This window comes from Salvelinus namaycush, chromosome 9, assembly GCF_016432855.1.
Source record: "Salvelinus namaycush isolate Seneca chromosome 9, SaNama_1.0, whole genome shotgun sequence".
NCBI classification, from domain to species: Eukaryota; Metazoa; Chordata; class Actinopteri; order Salmoniformes; family Salmonidae; genus Salvelinus; species Salvelinus namaycush.
The window spans coordinates 32,640,933-32,663,515 of NC_052315.1; the positions used below are offsets into that span (position 1 = coordinate 32,640,933).

The 22,583-nt window shown below is 40.2% G+C and overlaps 1 protein-coding gene across 1 annotated transcript in view; it reads right to left on the bottom strand.

Annotated features, from left to right (window-relative positions):
• Positions 1–2,977: 2,977 nt before the first annotated feature.
• The window catches only part of LOC120053242 (voltage-dependent calcium channel subunit alpha-2/delta-1), a 108,233-nt gene continuing 88,627 nt past the window's right edge, over positions 2,978–22,583 (bottom strand). The window contains exons 36-39 of the mRNA XM_039000388.1: positions 21,291–21,417; positions 5,704–5,816; positions 4,354–4,436; positions 2,978–3,088 (exon numbers count right to left, since the gene is read on the bottom strand). Coding sequence (XP_038856316.1) covers positions 2,978–3,088; positions 4,354–4,436; positions 5,704–5,816; positions 21,291–21,417 — 434 coding nt within the window. The remainder of the gene's footprint in view (positions 3,089–4,353; positions 4,437–5,703; positions 5,817–21,290; positions 21,418–22,583) is intronic.

The following is a 22,583-nucleotide window of genomic DNA, read 5'->3' on the forward strand; positions in this document are numbered from 1 at the left end:
AGATGAAAAAGAAAAAGTCTTTAGATATGCTGATATCATTCTCCAGTTGTCTGCTCACCAGGGTCTGTGATACAACTTAAGCCTTTTGGAAAGCTTTTCTGTCTTTCACGTTCCTGATGTCCTGAGTCTGGAGATACAGTAGGAAACTAACTTCAGGAGCATATTGTTCAAGCCTAGCTGCCAGTCTGAAGCTGAAACAGACTGCCACCCAGGCTAGGTAGATACCAGCTAGCTACGGAACATAAGAAACATATCTCTGAGCTACTGCTCCTGCTCTACTACTACACATAGCATACAGTACGGCATGCAACTGGGACACTTTGGGACATAATTCCAATGACTATCCATCAAAGAATAACTTTGGATAAATGTAATTGTATGTTGGAGCTACATAGGCACTGGGAATCTGATGCATCAAATGAAGTTATACTGTATCAGTATCTATACTGTATCTATACAGACCCGGGTCATATGCATACTGCACTTTCAAAGACTTGAGTTGCACTAGATATAGCTTGCCTGGTGCAATGGAACAAATTGAATAGTCCCAAAAGTGCAAACGCCTGCCTACCCTGTATGTGAAGCTAAACAAAGCACACCAAAAGTATTAGAAAGTAATTGGCCTAGGTCATTGATTAGTACGCCAGGAATGCTAACGTGACCATAAAGATATTAAAGTATGATTTGACCCTGAATGTTAGCAGAGAAAGATCTATCATGGGTCAACTATCCACATTCCTGGAATGGTGTCATAGTGTTCTTCAGCTCTCTATTAAGTAAACCCTACTCTAGTCTACTGGATCTATTCACATACTGCTGTTTGACCTGCATGAATAAATAAATACAGTTGAAGTCAGAAGTTTACATACACTTAGGTTGGAGTCATTAAAACTAGTTTTTCAACCACTCCACAAATTTCTTGTTAACAAACTATAGTTTTGGCAAGTCGGTTAGGGCATCTACTTTATGCATGACACAAGTAAGTTTTCCAACAATTGTTTACAGACAGATTATTTCACTTATAATTCACTGTATCACAATTCCAGTGGGTCAGAAGATTACATACACTTAGTTGACTGTGCCTTTCAACAGCTTGGAACATGTCAGAAAAGATGTCATGGATTTAGAAGCTTCTGATAGGCTAATTGACATAATTTGAGTGAATTGGAGGTGTACCTGTGGATGTATTTCAAGGCCTACCTTCAAACTCAGTGCATCTTTGCTTGACATCATGGGAAAATCAAAAGAAATCAGCCAAGACCTCAGATTTTTTTTTGTAGACCTCGATAAGTCTAGTTCATCCTTGGGAGCAATTTCCAAATGCCTGAAGGTACCACGTTTATCTGTACAAACAATAGTACGCAAGTATAAACACCATGGGACCACGCAGCCATCATACCGCTCAGGAAGGAGACGCATTATGTCTCCTAGAGATGAGCGTACTTTGGTGCGAAAAGTGCAAATCAATCCCAGAACAACAGCAAAGGACCTTGTGAAGACTCTGGAGGAAACAGGTACAAAAGTATCTATATCCACAGTAAAACGATTCCTATATCGACATAACCTGAAATGCTGCTCAGCAAGGAAGAAGCCACTGCTCCAAAACCGCCATAAAAAAGCTAGACTACGGTTTGCAACTGCACATGGGGACAAAGATCGTACTTTTTGAAGAAATGTCCTCTGGTCTGATGAAATAAAAATAAAACTGTTTGGCCTTAATGACCATCGTTATGTTTGGAGGAAAAAGGGGGAGGCTTGCAAGCCGAAGAACACCATCCCAACCGTGAAGCACGGGGGTGGCAGCATCATGTTGTGGGGGTGCTTTTCTGCAGGAGGGACTGATGCACTTCACAAAATAGATGGCATCATGAGGGAGGAAAATTATGTGGATATATTGAAGCAACATCTCAAGACATCAGTCAGGAAGTTAAAGCTTGGTCTCAAATTGGTATTCCAAATGGACAATGACCCAAAGCATACTTCCAAAGTTGTGGCAAAATGGCTGAAGGACAACAAAGTTAAGGAATTGGAGTGACCATCACAAAGCCCTGACCTCAATCCCATAGAAAATGTGTGGGCAGAACTGAAAAAGCGTGTGCGAGCAAGGAGTCCTACAAACCTGACTCAGTTACACCAGCTCTGTCAGCAGGAATGGGCCAACATTCACCCAACTTATTGTGGGAAGCTTGTGGAAGGCTACCCGAAACGTTTGATCCAAGTTAAACAATTTAGAGGCAATGCTACCAAATACTAATTGAGTGTATGTAAACTTCTGACCCACTGGGATTGTGATGAAAGAAAGAAAATCTGAAAAAAATCATTCTCAACTATTATTCTGACATTTCACATTCTTAAAACAAAGTGGTGATCCTAACTACCTAAAACAGGGAATTTTTACTCGGATTAAATGTCAGGAATTGTGAAAAACGGAGTTTAAATGTATTTGGCAAAGGTGTATGTAAACTTCCGACTTCAACTGTAAATCAAAACTGTTGGATTATCAATAACTTTGCTTTCCATTTCAGTTACAGGTTTCGTTGTCTTCATAATTATATTTTTTTCTGTACTGTACAGTATAATAAATATCCTAAACAACAGAAACTAAGCCTGTAGAAATAATTCATATCAGTGAATTATAATATTATGGTTGCATGAAAGGACAGACACTCAACCTCCCTCTTACTCCAACCAAAACATATACGTACATTTATGATGAAGAATTAAAGGGTTTGGTTAGCTCCATAGAATACACCATATAATAGAATAGATCAGTCAACATGGTGGAGAAGAGATGAGAGGGAGGAAAGAGCACCCCTTTGGCTTTGGAGAATGATTGGAGAGCAGGAGAGTGACTCCTCTTCCATATTGGCAGCGCGTTAACAGATCAGTGATGACATTCAGGAGATGGAGCATCAGAAAACAGTCCTATGTAAAACACTGTCTGATTGAGATGTGTGTGTGTGTGTGTGTGTAGGGGTCATGAGTGTCGGGGGCCAGTGAGGAGCCACAGCAGCAGTAGTTGGAGTCCCAACATGGGCCAGGGGGAGGGGCTTAGTGAGGTCCCGCCCCCACAGTCAGAATCATCCTCCTGTTGGTCACAACATCCGTTAATCAGACAAGCCCCAATCAGACAATTCAAACTCAGATTACGCTGGCAAATAATAGATAACACACATTTTTGCGTTCAGAAGGGTGCCACATTATAGAATGTTCAGTGTGTGTGTGTGTAGCCTCCTGTTGTTTGATGCCAGTGTTCAGGATATCCGTGCGTGCCCTTGGCCTTCGTGTGTGTGTGTTTGTGTTTGTGTCGTACAGTACTGCACACCGTCAAAGGCAGGAAACCCATCTGGCACTTCCTCTATTTAGAGGGAATATAGACTGCAGAGCAACTTCCATAGTTCAGCTGTAGGGAGAGAGTCCTACTTTCACTCTCCATAGAGGATCTACATTTGCTGTACAATACCCGTACCTTCCATTCCCAGGCCACCCTAAACATCACTACCGACCTGTGTGTGTGACAGGTCTATAACAGGTAGTACATCCCTTTTACTCTACAGTACACTATTTACCTGGTAGAGAATTACATCATATACTGTATTGGTACCTTATTTTCCTTTTGCTCTGGGATTATCCAAGTGTGTTTAATTATTTGAAGGAAGTAGCTACAGTGCTAGAAGCCAGGTCATCATTATTACCACAGATATTAGTGGTTGTGTTTAAGGCCTATCAGTAGATTTCCGGTCAGTTAGTAGTTGCTGTGTGTAACACCTGACTATCAACAGTGGTGGAGAGACACAGGTCTCAGTTCAGTTTTTATTGACAGGCACTGTCCCTGGGCCCAGCATCAACTCCTGCAGCAACATGAGGAAGGGGACAGGACTCAGACCAGAGACACCGCTGATTGAACACAGTGGTTCATCCTACCATGACAGACATGAGCAGCAGCCAATGGAGATGCAAAATGAAGGATGAATTATGGAAATAGAAGGATAGAGACAAGGAGAAAGAAAGCAAGAAAGATGAGATTGAGGCTGTCATGCTAAAACACAAAATGACAGTCAGTAACAGTTAATGAAAGTCAGTATAAAGGGTATAAAATGCAGGATAATATAACTTCATGAATTATATGAGAGAATTAACACGAGAACACCTGTCATGCAAGCAATCAGTTCGTTAGTTTTCACACAAAAATATCCCTGAGACCAAAGTATAAATTAACAAAAAGATACAAACCAATTCATGCAATCAGGCAATGAAGAACATCCAAACCAAGAGATGGAAAGAGAGAGATCAAGAGAGAGAGAGCAAGAGATAGAGAAAAATTAAATATGTGTGCGCACGTGTTTGACTTACGTCTACGTTGTTGTCGAAACACACGTCAGGTCCTTTCCTGTACCTGGGGTTCTGAGCTAGCTCACAGCGATCTGGACCTTGGGCTGCACACACACACACTAAGGAAATACTAACGCACAAACAAATCTGCAACACAAACCTCAAAAATACACACATGCACACTCTGATCTTAAATACAGACGCATCTTGGTCAAACATACATCTCTAAATCACATCTTTAACACACTCCCTTACAAACTCACATGTATCACCGGCAGGTTGATGTTTATTGGGATGAGTCTTGTTGTCACGTCCTGACCATAGAGAGTCCTTATTTTCTATGGTGGAGTAGGTCAGGGCGTGACTGGGGGGTTAGTCTAGTTTATGATTTCTATGTGGGTGTTCTAGTTCTCATGTTTCTATGTTGGTGATTTGTATGATTCCCAATTAGAGGCAGCTGGTAATCATTGTCTCTAATTGGGGATCATATTTATTAAGTAGTGTTTGTTCCCACTTGTGTTTGTGAGATATTGTATTTTGAGTAAGTATATGTAGCACCTCTGTAGTCACGGTTCGTTGTTAGTTTATTGTTTAGTGTTTTTGCTAAGATTCACTATTAATAAATTATGTGGAACTCAACATTCGCTGCGCCTTGGTCCGTTTCTACAAATGATCATGACACTTGTCTTGGAGGCAGAACTGAGCGAATTGCACTAGATGGGCCAGCTGCAAAGTCAAAATAGTCTCTTTTGTAAAAATGTATGGTTAAAAAAATAGCTTTGATCTTAATTTAAGGCTATTAGGGTTAGCAATGTGGTTAAGGTTGAGGTTGAGGTTAGGTTTAAAATCAGATTGTATGACATTGTGGTAGTGCCAGCTAGTGACCACTCTGCAGAGCTGCCTCCAGAACAAGATTTATAACAAAAAACACTAACCTGTGTATCACCCTGTCTGTGGAAGAGTGTTACCCTTTAACAATTCCATTATAAATATCACCCCTATGATTGAACATGACACTGTGATTGGGCAGCCTCTTAGTTGAGTGTAGTGTGTATGTTTTAAATGTTTGCTGTGTGTGTGTGTGTTTGTCCTCATACTGAGCTGTAATAAACTACAGGCCTTTTGTTGAACCCTCTTTGACCTGGGATGATGACACTTTACATCAGCAGGAATCTAAAGCCCCAAACACATATGTCTCGTAGACATGAACACACACACTTACACTTTACACTGATTGAAAGTGATCCCAACATGGGTTCCAGATGTTCCACAGCTCCATATTAATTTATACTATGAGAATAAAAGTTTTAATCGAGCAGTAATACTGACTAAAAAATGAATGCAATAGGATGGGTGTGTGTGGAAGGAAACATGGTTGCTCTGCCTGTCGTAGTGGTCTGGGGTCACAGGACAGACAGGTGGTCTTGGCATCAGTGATCAGAAACACCAGGTTAGTGTTGGGCAGCTTCTCAGCTCGATACATCCTGAAACACACACACACACACACACACACACACACACACACACACACACACACACACACACACACACACACACACACACACACACACACACACACGTCTTAGTAAGCTACTCAACATTATACTGTACATACAAAAAGGATGAGAGGAGAGGAATGCTAAATACTTCACACATGAGAGAACACTTCCCCAGTAGCGGTGCGTGGGCAAAATCAATGGGGAAGCCAAACTGATATATATTTCTTTCCAACATATGTTTTGATAATTGTGTTGTTTGCTCTATTAAAAATGCATTTCTAAGGCACCGTGATAGCCGATATAAGGCCGATAATGCCATTTCACAGACAATGTTCTAAAATACAGGTGTCACAGAGTTGCAGAATAAATTCAACCACATATAGTGTCTTCAGAAAATATTCATACCCCTTGACTAATTCCACATTTTGTTGTGCTACAGCCAGAATTCAAAATTGATTAAATTTATATATTTTTCCGCTACAATCAAAACGAAAACAACACAGGACATCTTACTCAACTTCTTATGGCTGCAAGCCCGACGTCGGTACACTTATGACAACAGCCAGCTCAAGTGCAGGGCGCGAAATTCAAAATATATATTTTTAAAATATTTAACTTTCACACATTAACAAGTCCAATACAGCAAATGAAAGGTACACATCTTGTGAATCCAGCCAACATGTCCGATTTTTAAAATGTTTTACAGCAAAAACAGCACGTATATTTATGTTAGCTCACCACCAAATACAAAAAAGGACAGACATTTTTCACAGCACAGGTAGCATGCACAAAGCCAACCTAACTAACCAAGAACCAACCAAACTAACCAACAAACAACTTCATCAGATGACAGTCTTATAACATGTTATTCAATAAATCTATGTTTTGTTCGAAAAATTTGCATATTTCAGGTATAAATCATAGTTTACATTGCAGCTACAATCAGAAATTGCACCGAAAGCAGCCATAATAATTACAGACACCAACGTCAAATACCTAATTACTCATCATAAAACATTTCTGAAAAATACATAGTGTACAGCATATGAAAGACAGGCATCTTGTGATTCCAGCCAATATTTCCGATTTATCAAGTGTTTTACAGCGAAAACACAATATAGCGTTATATTAGCTTACCACAATAGCCAAAAACACAAGCAATTTCCCAGTAGCAAAAGTAAGCGATCGTAACAAACAAGCAAAAGATATATAATTTTTGACTAACCTTGATTTTCTTCATCAGATGACAGTCCTATAACATCAGGTTATACATACACTTATGTTTTGTTCGAAAATGTGCATATTTAGAGCTGAAATCAATGGTTATACATTGTGCTAACTTAGCTACTTTTTCCCACAACGCCCGGATTTTTTTCGGACACTTTTTCTGACACACATATTCTGACCAAATAGCTATTCATAAACATAACTAAAACATACATGTTGTATAGGAAATGATAGATCCATTAGTTCTTAATGAAATCGCAGTGTTAGAATTCTAAAAATAACTTCATTATGATATGCAGCTTCGGTATAGCTAGAGTACCCAAACGTTGGGCGTCGGTGACTAGTTCACATGTACGACAGATATATGAAATAGCATCATAAAATGTTTCTTACTTTTGCTGATCTTCCATCAGAATGTTGGACAAGGTGTCCTTTGTCCAGAACAATCGTTGTTTGGATTTAGAACGGCAACTTTCCCTCTTCAATTAGCAAGCACACTAGCCAAGTGGCACGACGCTCTCCATGTCAACAAACGGAAGAGAACGGAACACGGCAAAACTCCCGAAAAAATTTCAATAATCTGATGAAACTATATTGAAAAAACATACTTTACGATGATATGGTCACATGTATCAAATAAAATCAAAGCCGGAGATATTAGTCGACTATAACGGCAGCTAAACAGAAGGCAAATCCATGTCCCCCTGCACGCTCTCCAGAAAACCGGAAATGAGGGACACGTCATACAAAGAGCTTGTATTCCACTTCAGACCAAGATAAACACGAAATGTCTTCTCTCACCGCCTCTTGACATCCAGGGGAAGGTGTATGAAGTGCACGTATACTCTTACGTATCATGCCCATGTATAGGCAGGAAGTAGAACAGAGCATCGATTTCAGACTTTCCACTTCCTGGTCAGGAAGTTTGTGCCAAATGAGTTCTGTTTGACTCACAGATATAATTCAAACGGTTTTAGAAACTAGAGAGTGTTTTCTATCCAATAGTAATAATAATATGCATATTGTACGAGCAAGAATTGAGTACGAGGCCGTTTGAAATGGGCACCTTTAATCAGAGCTACTCAATACTGCCCCTGCAGCCATAAAAAGTTAAAGTGGTTCCAGTCTGCCGTGAAGCGTTCATCTGCGTATACGGGTAAGAGTCTAGCTACATTTTCAGATATTATACATTTCAAATTTTGTCAGGAAGTTGTTTTCATTGCAAGTTAAAGTGTACTGTTAGCTAGCTAGTGAATGTTAGCTTGCTGGCTCGCTAGCTAATGTTACGTGTGATCTGTGTAGTAATATTATTGGTTTCTCAGAAAGGTATTTGCATTGTATTCCCAGTTATAGCCTAATCACAGAAAATGGCGCCAATAGATACAGTGGGGCAAAAAAGTATTTAGTCAACCACCAATTGTGCAAGTCCTCCCACTTAAAAATATGAGAGAGGCCTGTAATTTTCATCATAGGTACACTTCAACTATGACAGACAAAATTTGAGAAAAAAAAATCCAGAAAATCACATTGTAGGATTTTTAATGAATTTATTTGCAAATTATAGTGGAAAATAAGTATTTGGTCACCTACAAACAAGCAAGATTTCTGGCTCTCACAGACCTGTAACTTCTTCTTTAAGAGGCTCCTTTGTCCTCCACTCGTTACCTGTATTAATGGCACCTGTTTGAACTTGTTATCAGTATAAAAGACACCTGTCCACAACCTCAAACAGTCACACTCCAAACTCCACTATGGCCAAGACCAAAGAGCTGTCAAAGGACACCAGAAACAAAATTGTAGACCTGCACCAGGCTGGGAAGACTGAATCTGCAATAGGTAAGCAGCTTGGTTTGAAGAAATCAACTGTGGGAGCAATTATTAGGAAATGGAAGACATACAAGACCACTGATAATCTCCCTCGATCTGGGGCTCCACGCAAGATCTCACCCCGTGGGGTCAAAATGATCACAAGAACGGTGAGCAAAAATCCCAGAACCACACGGGGGGACCTAGTGAATGACCTGCAGAGAGCTGGGACCAAAGTAACAAAGCCTACCATCAGTAACACACTACGCTGCCAGGGACTCAAATCCTGCAGTGCCAGACGTGTCCCCCTGCTTAAGCCAGTACATGTCCAGGCCCGTCTGAAGTTTGCTAGAGAGCATTTGGATGATCCAGAAGAAGATTGGGAGAATGTCATATGGTCAGATGAAACCAAAATAGAACTTTTTGGTAAAAACTCAACTCGTCGTGTTTGGAGGACAAAGAATGCTGAGTTGCATCCAAAGAACACCATACCTACTGTGAAGCATGGGGGTGGAAACATCATGCTTTGGGGCTGTTTTTCTGCAAAGGGACCAGGACGACTGATCCGTGTAAAGGAAAGAATGTATGGGGCCATGTATCGTGAGATTTTGAGTGAAAACCTCCTTCCATCAGCAAGGGCATTGAAGATGAAACGTGGCTGGGTCTTTCAGCATGACAATGATCCCAATCACACCGCCCAGGCAATGGAGTGGCTTCGTAAGAAGCATTTCAAGGTCCTGGAGTGGCCTAGCCAGTCTCCAGATCTCAACCCCGTAGAAAATCTTTGGAGGGAGTTGAAAGTCCGTGTTGCCCAGCAACAGCCCCAAAACATCACTGCTCTAGAGGAGATCTGCATGGAGGAATGGGCCAAAATACCAGCAACAGTGTGTGAAAATCTTGTGAAGACTTACAGAAAACATTTGACCTCTGTCATTGCCAACAAAGGGTATATAACAAAGTATTGAAATAAACTTTTGTTATTGACCAAATACTTATTTTCCACCATAATTTGCAAATAAATTCATAAAAAATCCTACAATGTGATTTTCTGGATTTCTTTTTCTCATTTTGTCTGTCATAGTTGAAGTGTACCTATGATGAAAATTACAGGCCTCTCTCATCTTTTTAAGTGGGAGAACTTGCACAATTGGTGGCTGACTAAATACTTTTTTGCCCCACTGTATGGCAGCCGTGCATCTAGCCCCTAGGCAAATTTGCTGATTTTTTGGTGTGTATTTCTTACAGTATTAGCCCAGAAAATGTTTTGTGTTATTACATACAGCCAGGAATAACTTTTGGATATCAGAGAGGTGGTAACTCACCAGCATTACTAGGATTACAAACAGGAATAAGACTTTCCCAAATCTGATCCTTTGTTCTTACCCCCCAGGGCAATTGAACTGATTCCAGAGGCTGATCCGAAACATGGCCGGCAGAGAAGAGGTATTCGGGGGGGACTTCTAGTCCGATTCAGGAGGCACACACACCACCCACCGAGTATTATTACTTGTTAATGTTCAGCCTCTGGATAATAAAGTTGACGAGCTCATGGCGAGGATTTCCTTCCAGAGAGATATCAGGGATTGTAACATACTCTGTTTCTCGGGATATACTGTCTGTGTCTGTACAGCCAGTTGGTGTTATTGTGATAACATACAGGAACTCAAGTCCTTTTGTTCACCCAACCTAGAATACTTCATAATCAAATGCCGATCCTATTACCTCCCAAGAGAATTATATTCAGTTATAGTCATAGCCGTGTATATTCCCCCTCAAGCTGATACCACAACGGACCTCAAAGACCTTCACTGGACTTTATGCAAACTGTAAACCACATATCCTGAGGCAACATTTATTGTAGCTGGGAATTTTAACAAAGCAAATTTGAGGAAAATGCTCAAATAACCACTAAATTGCAGGGCGCAAAATATTACTAAATATATTTATAATCATGCAATCACAAGTGAAATATACCAAAACACAGCTTAGCTTGTTGTTAATCCACCTATCGTGTCAGATTTTGAAAATATGCTTTGCAGCGAAAGCAATCCAAGCTTTTGTGAGTGTATCAATCAATGCTAGAACAGCTAGCCCCAAATTAGCATGGTCACAAAAGTCAAAAAAGAAATAAAATTAATTGCTTACCTTTGATAATCTTCGGATGTTTGCACTCACGAGACTCCCAGTTACACAATAAATGTTATTTTTGTTCGATAAATATTACTTTTATAACAAAAAAACGCCATTTGGGTTGCGCGTTATGTTCAGAAAACTAAAGCCTCGTTCCGTTCGACGAAAATTCCCAAAAGTATCCGTAATGTTCGTAGAAACATGTCAAATGTTTTTTATAATCAATCCTCAGGTTGTTTTCAACAAACATAATCGATAATATTTCAACCGGACCGTAACCTATTCAATTAAAGAGAGAAAGAAAATGGAGAGCTACCCCTCTCGCGCGCAGGAACTAATCATAGGACACCTGACTAGTTTTGAAAAATCTCGCTCATTTTTCAAAATAAAAGCCTGAAACTATGTCTAAAGCTTGGTCACAACCTGAGGAAGCTATTGGAAAAGGAATCTGGTTGATACCCCTTTAAATGGAATAAAGACGGGCAAGGAAACACAGATAAAAAATGAAAAAAATCACTTCCGGGTTAGATTTCCTCAGGTTTTCGCCTGCAGAATCAGTTTTGTTATACTCACAGATAATATTTTGACAGTTTTGGAAACTTTGGAGTGTTTTCTATCCTAATCTGTAAATTATATGCATATTCTACGATCTGGACCTGAGAAATAGTCCGTTCACCTTGGGAACGTTATTTAAAAAAAAATCTGACCCCTAGTGTCAAGAGGTTAACTTCTTATGGCTGCATCCCGCTACCGGGATCGATATGACAGCAGCCAGTGAAAGTGCAGGGCGCCAAATTCAAACACAGAAATCTCATAATTAAAATTCCTCAAACATACATGTGTCTTATATCATTTTAACCCTTTCATGCGTGAGTTCCAAATATCTCTAACGGTCGCCCCAGCGTGAGTTTTTTTATGCACGTAATGTTAGAACGTTCTCTCCATTCCAGAATGTGATTGTTATGTAACAGTACATTTCATCCGCGCCGCCCTCAAACCAAAGCACGCAGCCTGTTTTTATTTGTCAATTTTAAATTATTTTCTAATAACAGTTTGAATTGAGGTGTGTTCCGCCTCATTCATTCACATAAAAGTAGTCATTTTTACTTTTGCGGACCAATTAATTTTTTAGACATGTCTGACCAGGACAAAATTCCCCAAACACTTCTCAATTGTTTGTGCAGTTCAAGTCTGCAGACATTTACTCATCTGCCGTCCTGCATACACGTGTTCATATTTTCCACCTGTCGCCTTTATCGCAATCAAAGTTGTTTTCGTTACCAATAATAACTTTGGAAATGTGTGCGTTTCTATCAAAGTGCCTTATTACGTTATAATAGTTTCTGCATGTCGTGTTATGTCGTTTCTACTGTAGCATCATGTTTTTCCTTATAACCGCGGACACGTGATGTAACGTTACTCATTTCATAACATTTATGGTGTTATACTCAATGCTTAGGTATCTAGCTAAATTCTTCTATTAGCTCTGGAAAACAATGCTAATTGCGTCAGGGAAGTATTAGCATGTGTTGTATTTTGAAGATACCCTGGCCTTATGACTCCCAAGTGGCACAGCGTCTCAGTGCTAGAGGCGTCACTACAGACACCCATCTTCAAATCCAGACTGCGTTTCTATCAAAGTAAGTGCCTAATTACGTTATAATAGTTTGTGTCGTGTTATACCGTTTCTACTGTAGCTCACTGTGTGTTTGGAGCATAATATATTTGTGTATATTCCTTATAACTGCGGACACGCTAGGTAACGTTACTCATGTTACTCACCTTTTATGGTGTTATATTCAATCGTGCTTATGTAGCTAGTTACATTATTATATTAGCTCTGTAAAACAATGCTAAATGCGTCAGAAGTATTGGCATGTTGTATTTTGACACTACCCTGGAAAAATATCTTATACCACTTGGTCGTTTTCTGAGTGCATTCCACAAAGCTGTTTATCATGTCAGCCTTATCCACTGCCCCCATTTTGAGGTAATAGTCAAGCACGCAGTCTGGTTTCATATTTCTCTGTCTGGTTTGTTTCTCTCTCCCGTCAGGTGGTCCACCTTCCCTGTGGCCGACATGGTTGCTGTATGGACAGTGTAGAGGACATGGACGTCTCGTTTGTTATGGCACTTTACTGCCAGCTGTTAACTTCTTGGGGATATAGGGGGTGCTGTTTCGCATTAGCATAATTTGCTCTACAGATTAAACTGCCTAGTACTCAATTCTTGCTCGTACAATATGCATATTATTGTTATTATTGGATAGAAAACACTCTCTAGTTTCTATAGCCGTTTGAATTATGTCTCTGAGTGGAACAGAACTCATTCTACAGCACTTTTCCTGATATGGAGTGAGATTTCAGAAATGTTGGCCTCTGGTCCCAGGTCAGTTTTAAAGTCCCTGTAAATCCTATGAGGATACAAACACTGCCCACGCCTTCCTCTAGATGTCAGTAAGAGGTGACAATTTGAATGGAGTCGATTGCGCAATCAGGGCCTGTATAAAAGAACACAAGGCGGAAGTGGCTTTCTTTTCCTGCTGCGCCTGACGCACGAAGGACGTTCGACTGGCTCTCTTTCCAAGCTTTGGTTTAGCCACTTATATATCGCCGGTCATGTTTTTACTCGTTATAGGTGTTAAAAACATCATAAGGTAGTTAATTTAAACCGTTTTATAGCAATTTATATCCGTTTAGTGCGATTTTGAGGCAATTCTTTTTGATGCACTTAGAAGCGCCGGGCACGTTTCCAGTACCGGTCGAACGTTAGTGGGCATTTCGACGGACAAGAGGACATCTTTCGACCAAAAGAAGATTAGACCCAAGAAAGGATACATTGCCCAAGATTCTGATGGAAGATCACCTCATAGTAAGAAATATTTAAGATGATAAATCGTTGTTCTGTCGAAAAATGTTAAACGCATATTCCGCCATTTTCTTTGGTATAGCTTCGCTTGGCGAACCCTGTATTGCACAGTAAGGATAATTTTAGAAATGTAATTCAGCGATTGCATTAAGAACTAATTTGTCTTTCGATAGCTGTCCAACTTATATTTTTTTAGTCAAGTTTATGAATAGTTAATCATGAGACAAGATCACTGTCAAATATGGCGCCCGACATTTTCAGGCTAGTTTTGCTAGTATTGTCATTGTATAACCACGGTTTTTTGTGGCTAAATATGCACATTTTCGAACAAACTCTATATGTATGTTGTAATATGATGTTACAGGAGTGTCATCGGAAGAATTCTGAGAAGGTTAGTGAAAAAATTAATATATTTTGGCGATGATTACGTTATCGCTCTCTTTGGCTTGAATCAATGCTCTGGTAACGTTTGCACATGTGGTATGCTAATATAACGATTTATTGTGTTTTCGCTGTAAAACACTTAGAACATCTGAAATATTGTCTGAATTCACAAGATCTGTGTCTTTCCATTGCTGTGAGCTGTGTATTTTTAAGAAATGTTTTATGATTAGTAATTAGGTAATACACGTTGCTCTCTGTATTTATTCTAGTCGAGTTGTGATGGTGGGTGCAATTGTAAACTATGATTTATACCTGAAATATGCAAATTTTTCTAACAAAACCTATCCTATACAATAAATATGGTATCAGACTATCATCTGATGAGGTTTTTTCTTGGTTAGTGGCTATCAATATCTTTATTTGGCCGAATTGGTGATAGCTACTGGTGGAGAGAAAAAATGGTGGACAAAGAAAAATGGTGTCTTTTGCTAACGTGGTTAGCTAATAGATTTACATATTTTGTCTTCCCTGTAAAACATTTTAAAAATCTGAAATGGTGGCTTTATTCACAAGATCTGTATCTTTCATTTGGTGTCTTGGACTTGTGATTTAATGATATTTAGATGCTACTATTTAATTGTGACGCTATGCTAGCGATGCTAATCAGTGGGGGGTGGGTGGGGGGTGCTCCCCAAGTGGGACGCAAGCGTCCCACTGTCCCAGAGAGGTTAACATTTCTTGTTTTGTATAACAGGTCATTTAGGATGGCAGTAGCGTTGATGAAATGCAGTCATAGCAGCAGAACTAGAAAGCAGTCTTTACTGTCACCAGGAATGTATACATTTCACTAATTGTGGTTGTCCCCCACTCCTGGCTCTCTCTTATCCTGTAGCTCCAAGGCATAGCGATTGGTCTCTACTATGTCTCCCACCAGCGCCTCTGTCAGAAACAACTTGAAGCACTCTGCCTCAGTTGCAAATGGCAAGGGGCGTTGCACTCCAGACTGGGACTCGTCAAAGCAAACAGCAGGGCCAGGAGGGGTTAAATGACTGGTGGCCTTCCAGCTACCACAGAACTCCTGTACTTCATCCACTGTTGGTATGCCTCCATCACCACCAGCATCTTCAAAGGGACCTGGGACTTCGTCAGTGGACAAGGGAAATTCAGATTCAAGGTTCTCAATGGCTACAAGGTTGGGGGGCAGCTCTTCACTGTCACTGTCAGAATCTGATTCCTGACTTTCATACTCAGACTCATTGTCAGAATTTTAAAAAATCTCCAGAATTTCCACATTTGTTTGTTGTCTCCTTTTGAAAGACATTGCTAATGCTTCAGCTTAGCTCACTAGCTACATACATAAACAACAACACTGAATGGTTTAGAGTGAGAGGGTACGTGGTTGACTGCCGGCACGCGCCACTTGTATCAATAAATCACTATCAGAAAATGTTTTGTGTGGCAATTATTTGTGTATTTACAGTTTTATTCACATGTTTTCAAATCTAGGTGACAAATCATGCATTCCGATTATTGCACAGATTGTAATGGGCACATATTATGTGTGTAAAATACTTTTTTGAAGGTTGTACTGATTATGATGAGCTAAGCTAATTAGCTGTGTAGCCATGTTTGTTGACATTCAATGCATTCTGGGTTCACGTAATCGTCTGTTTGACCAAAGATGTTATAACAAAATGAGGTGAGGAAGAGTTCACTCATTTTTTGAGGACTTCCGGAAATGAATGGTGGGATGTGAACGACGGTAGATGACACACCCCTTCAACATGCATACTATAACAGACCAAACTCATCTTGTCTTAATATCTTCGGTTTCTGTGAAGAAAAAATGCATGGCTGCGCGCTGAAACTAATCGTCGGATTACTTTCGATTTCTAAAAAGTGCTTTGTGATTAATTATACATAGTAATTGCTATTAGCTAATTCATATTGTAGTTTATGTCAGCCGAGAGTTAGAAAATATGACTGCTTGTGTTGGGTCAATCTTTCCTCAGTTAGCGCTAGGACAAATGTAGCCTACATTTTTCCGGTTAGGATGATTGTGTTATGCTATATATACTTCTGTGAATATCTGAACATTGAATCCAAAAATAAACTGCTCACATTCTGGACATAACTTTGTAAGGACTGTGTTTGTGTAAATAGTTTCTGAAAAAAGTGTGGCCAGCTCAAACGCTGATTGTTGCGTCATTCGAAACTGGCCGTTCTAAACGAGCGTTCTAAATGAGTGTTCTAATCACACGGGTGTGATCGTACGCTTCAGGGACCACTGTAGAACAATCACACCCGTGTGATGGTACGTGTGAAAGGGTTAAAGGTAATCTTGTTCTTAATCCCACCAAAGTGTCCGATTTCAAATATGCTTTTCAGCGAAAGCACTACAAACGATTATGTTAGGTCACCACCAAACCACAATAAGCACAGACATTTTTCCCGCGAAAGATAGCAGTCACAAAATGCAGAAATAGAGATAAAATTAATCACTAACCTTTGATTATCGTCATCAGATGACACTCATAGGACTTCATGTTACACAATACATGCATGTTTCGTTTGATAAAGTTCATATTTATAACAAAAAATCGGAGTTTACATTGGCGCGTTACATTCACTAGTTCCAAAAACGTCAAGTGATTTTGCATAGCCACATCATTTCAACAGAAATACTCATCATAAATGTAGATGATAATACAAGTTATACACATGGAATTGTAGATATACCTCTCCTTAAGTTTTAGGTTTGCCATAATGTGTTTTTTTGATTTTCCATGTCGGTCAAGGGACCTGCCCAGGTTTGCAAGATCAGAAAAAACAGTGGTGTCCCAATGGTTGTTGAGCAAATATGTACTTTTGTCAAATAGAAGGCATGGCCAGCAAAACAGCTTCTTTAGCCTAGCACTCCCAGCTAGCCAGTCAGTCCTATTGTAATTCTCATTGTTAAAAGATTGGATTCCACCCCATGTTCCTCTCCCCTGCGCCATATCCTATTTTGAAGTTGGCCTCCCATTCTCCTTGATTTTCAGCTGCTACAAAATCGTTTTTAACTAGAAACTCTTCATCCCCATCTCTATCCATAGCTAGCTACTGCAGGACAACGACACACACCATAAGCTAACAAATACATTTTTCTTTGGTGTGATTTGATTGGTGGGAAGTCAAATCCAAACTGGCCTTCCTTGGCATTATATATGTTTTGCTGTGCCAGGACCATCCACAGTTGAGCTCACTCAGCTCAGATCAACACTGATTGGTTATCGAAATTATCAAGGGAGGCCAAATGCTAGCTGGCATCACTTGCTATTGAATTCAATGCTACTGGCGGCAACATGCCAACATGTCATACTCTTTTTTGACCAGATAGCATCAGATACATGGGCTCTGATTCCTCGCTCTGATTCCTCAGTTGAGAAAGACACTTGCCAATTGAAGGAAAATTATGAAACAGAGAGACGAAAGATACATTTTTATAATTATTTTATTTTATATGGGGAAGCTTGACCTCCCTTGGCATCCATGAACACATGCCACTGCACTTCCCTTCTATGGAATGTCCTATTATTCCTTCAATGGAATTCACTATAATTCCAGGAGAGAGCCGGAGAGACAGCTCTACCAGATTCCAACCCAAACACATAGGGAAACACATTACCAACAGACTAACAAAGCTTTCACACAACATGTTCTTCAACTGCCTCAGATGAGAGTAAATTTAAAAAGCTGTCCGTTCCTGCCGCCCGCATCATCACACACATGTGCTTACCGTGGTGATATATATCTGGTTCAGACATACACACAGCCAATACTAAATCACACACATACTACAGGGCAATGGAGCAACACTCTCCGTCTGTGGAATGGCTCTTTCTTTATGGCACTCATTAAAGTTTAAGTGTCTTTAGTTGTTAATGTTGAAGAGAAAGAGAGTCAGGCACGTGGCTCATATACCCACTGCATTTCTACCTACATTCAACCCCCACATCATGTGTGAGTTGCAGCGCATAAACAGGGGTAAACGGTTGGGAGAGAGCTCTCAGTAAACAGTGTTTCCCTCTGTGTCCAGCTCCTGACAGATCAAGGTAATGTGCATCTGATCAGAGCCAAGCCTGCAGCAGCTGCCTGGAAAGAGCAGGAAAACACAGAGGAGGGCAGGAAACTGACCTCATTCCGGATCTACCCCACCAGAGGATGACATATCGGGATGAGCTTGTAGGCTCGGCCCTAATTTATATGCTCTCTGACACCTGCATGGCAAATGGTGCAGGAACAAAGGACAATGCCCAAAGACTAGTCAGCCCTTCCCTCTCTGAAGGGTCAAAATGTAAATATCTCTGTTTCAGTATTCAGAACACTGAATATTTAATGTGATATAATAATAGTATAGTATCCATGTATGGTATCTATCTGAAACTTGTTCACTGAGGATAACTTTGATGTTATCTACATATATGTATAATCTCGGGGGTTAGTTGTATCTGTATAGGGTGAACTCTGAATTACTATATGCAAAAAGATTTTATGATCTTCTCAGGAATTCTGTCTTATTTACATTTGTCTCATCCCCCCACACAAACCTTTAAATGCTGTGACACCCTATGGAGATTGGGCCTGGGAGTGTTTAAGTTACTGATATCATTTGATTGGTCAATGGTGGTTGGTTTTGGGTTGAAAGGTTACTTCTTCAGATGCTATAAATGAAATGAAATGCCTTTGTATGATCAATTATCATTTGCTAGGCTTCTTTATTAATGCTTTGTCCTGTAAGATAACCTTAGGGACCTACAGTATCAGTCAAAAGTTTGGACATACCTACTCATTCAAGGGTTTTTCTTTAGAGTAATAGTGAAGTATTCAACACTTTGAAATAACACATGGAATCATTTAGTAACCAAAAAAGTGTTAAACAAATCTAAACATATTTCATATTTGAGATTCTTCAAAGTAGCCACCCTTTGCCTTGATGACAGCTTTGCACACTCTTGGCATTCTCTCAACCAGCTTAATGAGGTAGTCACCTGGAATGCATTTCAATTAACAGGAAGACCAAATTCACGTAGTCTACTCTGAACAGTTGATGTTGAGATGTGTCGGTTACTTGAACTTTGTGAAGCATTTATTTGGGCTGCAATCTGAGGCTGGGAACGCTCATGAACTTTACCTCTGCAGCAGAGGTAACTCTGGGTCTTCCTTTCCTGTGGCGGTCCTCATGAGAGCCAGTTTCATCATAGCGCTTGTTGGTTTTTGCGACTGCACTTAAAGAAACTTTAAAAGTTTTTAAAATGTTCCGCATTGACTGACCTTCATGTCTTAAAGTAATGATGGACTGTCATTTCTATTTGCTTATTTGAGCTGTTCTTGCCATAATACGGACTTGGTCTTTTACCAAATAGGGCTATCTTCTGTATACCACCCCTACCTTGTCACAACACAACTGATTGGCTGAAACGCATTAAGAAGGAAAGAAAATCCACAAATGAACGTTTAACAAGGCACACCTGTTAATTGAAATGCATTCCAGATGACTACCTCATGAAGCTGTTGAGAGAATGCCACGATTGTGCAAAACTGTCATCAAAGCAAAGGGTGGCTACTTTGAAGAATCTCAAATACACTTTTTTGGTTACTACATGATTTCATGTGTCATTTCATAGTTTTGATGTCTTCACTATTATTCTACAATGTAGAAAATAGTAAAACATAAAGAAAAACCATGTAATGAGTAGGTGTGTCCAAACTTTTGACTGGTACAGTATTTTTATTAAAAACGTTATTTTAATGAATATATTCATACTATTTCATCCACAAGATATAGTCCTGATACAAATCTAGGGTTGCTACCCAAGCCGGCTGGTCATTCGGTCTATCGGCTCCGATGCCAGAGACGTTACCCAGTGGTTAAGTCTTTTTGTTCTGTATCTATGGATGCGACCCAGTCGTTCATTATAAATGTTCTATCGCCATACTGGCTTGCAACGTTATCATCCCTTGCTTGATAGCTAGCCAACTACGGCTAATTTACAGTCCCGTCAAACAGTGCAGCCAGAATAACAACAAAGTAGCTTCATTTGCAGTTGTTTAAGCTGTTTTCTAGTGACATTTATTTGCATACATCCATAACAATAAGCTAATGATGCACAATTTCACCTGGCAAAGAAAATGTCCTCTCTCGTCAGGACAATGTTGTTCAGAGCTATCCAACAACACAGCTAGCACAATCACTTCAAACTGAAGCTGGAAAGACTGCAAACTAGCTGCACTTAGTTTTGTTTGACCTGTTTTCTATTGATCTCTCTTTGTATATATCCATAAAAATTATGCTGATTCATGATTTCGGCTGGCTGAGAAAAGCCGCCTGTCTGTCTCATCCCAACTCCAGACATGTTCATTATACCCTAGTGGTTAGAGCGTTGGGCCAGTAACCGAAATGTTGCTGGATTGAATCCCCGAGCTGACAAGGTAAAAATCTGTCGATCTGCCCCTGAACAAGGCAGTTAACCCACTGTTCCCTGGTAGGCCGACATTGTAAATAATAATTTGTTCTTAACTGACTTGCCTAGTTAAAGATTATTTTTTTAAACAGCTGGAGATCGAATGTGTATATTGAAACAATGTTGCAAATTTCGAGAGACAGACAGCAAGGTTTATAGAAATCTTCGCTGTTGAAAACTAAATGTTAGTCTAAAAGAAATGTGAGATAAAGTCTAGATGCTTTTTATAGTGGAGATCAAGTTTATAGAATTGTCTGGCTGGGCTGATGAGACAGTGGATTGCGCAGTCAGATGGAACAGAGTAAATAGGCATTAAAGCGTCTTAGATTTATCCAGTGGTAACTTGTGGAATAAACACCGTCTGGATGCAGTTTTAACCAATCAGCATTCAGGATGAGACGCACCCGTTGTATAAAATATCACATATACTGCATATTCACATTTAAAATATTATTGCCCACAACAAGCTATTATCCAGGAAAGAGGAAATTGGAATCGACCCTTACATCACTTACACACACGTGGACACACACACACACACCTGGAGCAGTTTCCACAGTCGAGGACTCCCGAGTAGGATCTATCTTCGTTGTCAAAGAAATACTGAGTCTGCTCTGTGATACAACTCTCCTTAAACATGTTAGCAGACATGTCATCATCTGAGTCCACTAGAGAGAGAGCGAGAGAGACTACATAACTGTTACCATACACAACCAAAAACACAACACAAAAACATCTGTGCTTACATCTCCTCCAAATAAATAATCCAAAGCCCCTTCACTTTTTCCACATTTGTTACGTTACAGCCTTATTCTAAAATTGATTTACTAAAAAAGTACCCTCATCAATATACACACAATACCCCACAATGAAGAAGCAAAAACAGTTTTTTAAGCAAATTTTTTTTTTAACAAATAAACTGAAATATCACATTTACCGAAGTATTCAGACCCTTTACTCAGTACTTTGTTCAAGCACCTTTGGCAGCGATTACAGCATCGAGTCTTCTTAGGTATGACGCTACAAGCATGGCACACCTGTATCTGGTGAGTTTCTCAAATTCTTCTCTGCAGATCCTCTCAAGCTCTGTCAGGTTGGATGGGAGCGTCGCTGCACAGCTATTTTCAGGTCTCTCCAGAGATGTTTGATCGGGTTTAAATCTGGGCTGGGCCACTCAAGGACATTCAGAGATTTGTCCCGAAGCCTCTCCTGCATCATCTTGGCTGTGTGCTTAGGGTCGTTGTCCTGTTGGAAGGTGAACCTTCGTCCCAGTCTAAGGTCCTGAGCGCTCTGGAGCAGGTTTTCATCAAGGATCTCTCTGTACTTTGCTGCGTTCATCTTTCCCTCGATCATGATTAGTCTCCCAGTCCCTGCTGCTGAAAAACATCCCCACAGCATGATCCTGCCACCACCATGCTTCACCGTAGGGATGGTATTGGCCAGGTGATGAGCAGTGGCTGCTTTCCTCCAGACATGATGCTTGGCATTCAGGCCAGAGAGTTCAATCTTGGTTTCGTCAGACCAGAGAATCTTGTTTCTCATGGTCTGAGAGTCCTGTAGGTGCCTTGTGACAAACTCCAAGCGAGCTGTCATGTGCCTTTTACTGAAGAGTGGCTTCCATTTGGCCACACTACCATAAAGGACTGACTGGTGGAGTGCTGCAAAGATGGTTGTCCTTCTGGAAGGTTCTCCCATCTACAAAGATGAACTCTGGAGCTCTGTCAGAGTGACTATCGGGTTCTTGGTCACCTCCTTGACCAAGACCCTTCTCTCCTGATTGCTCAGTTTGGCCAGGCAACCAGCTCAAGGAAGAGTCTTGGTGGTTCCAAACTTC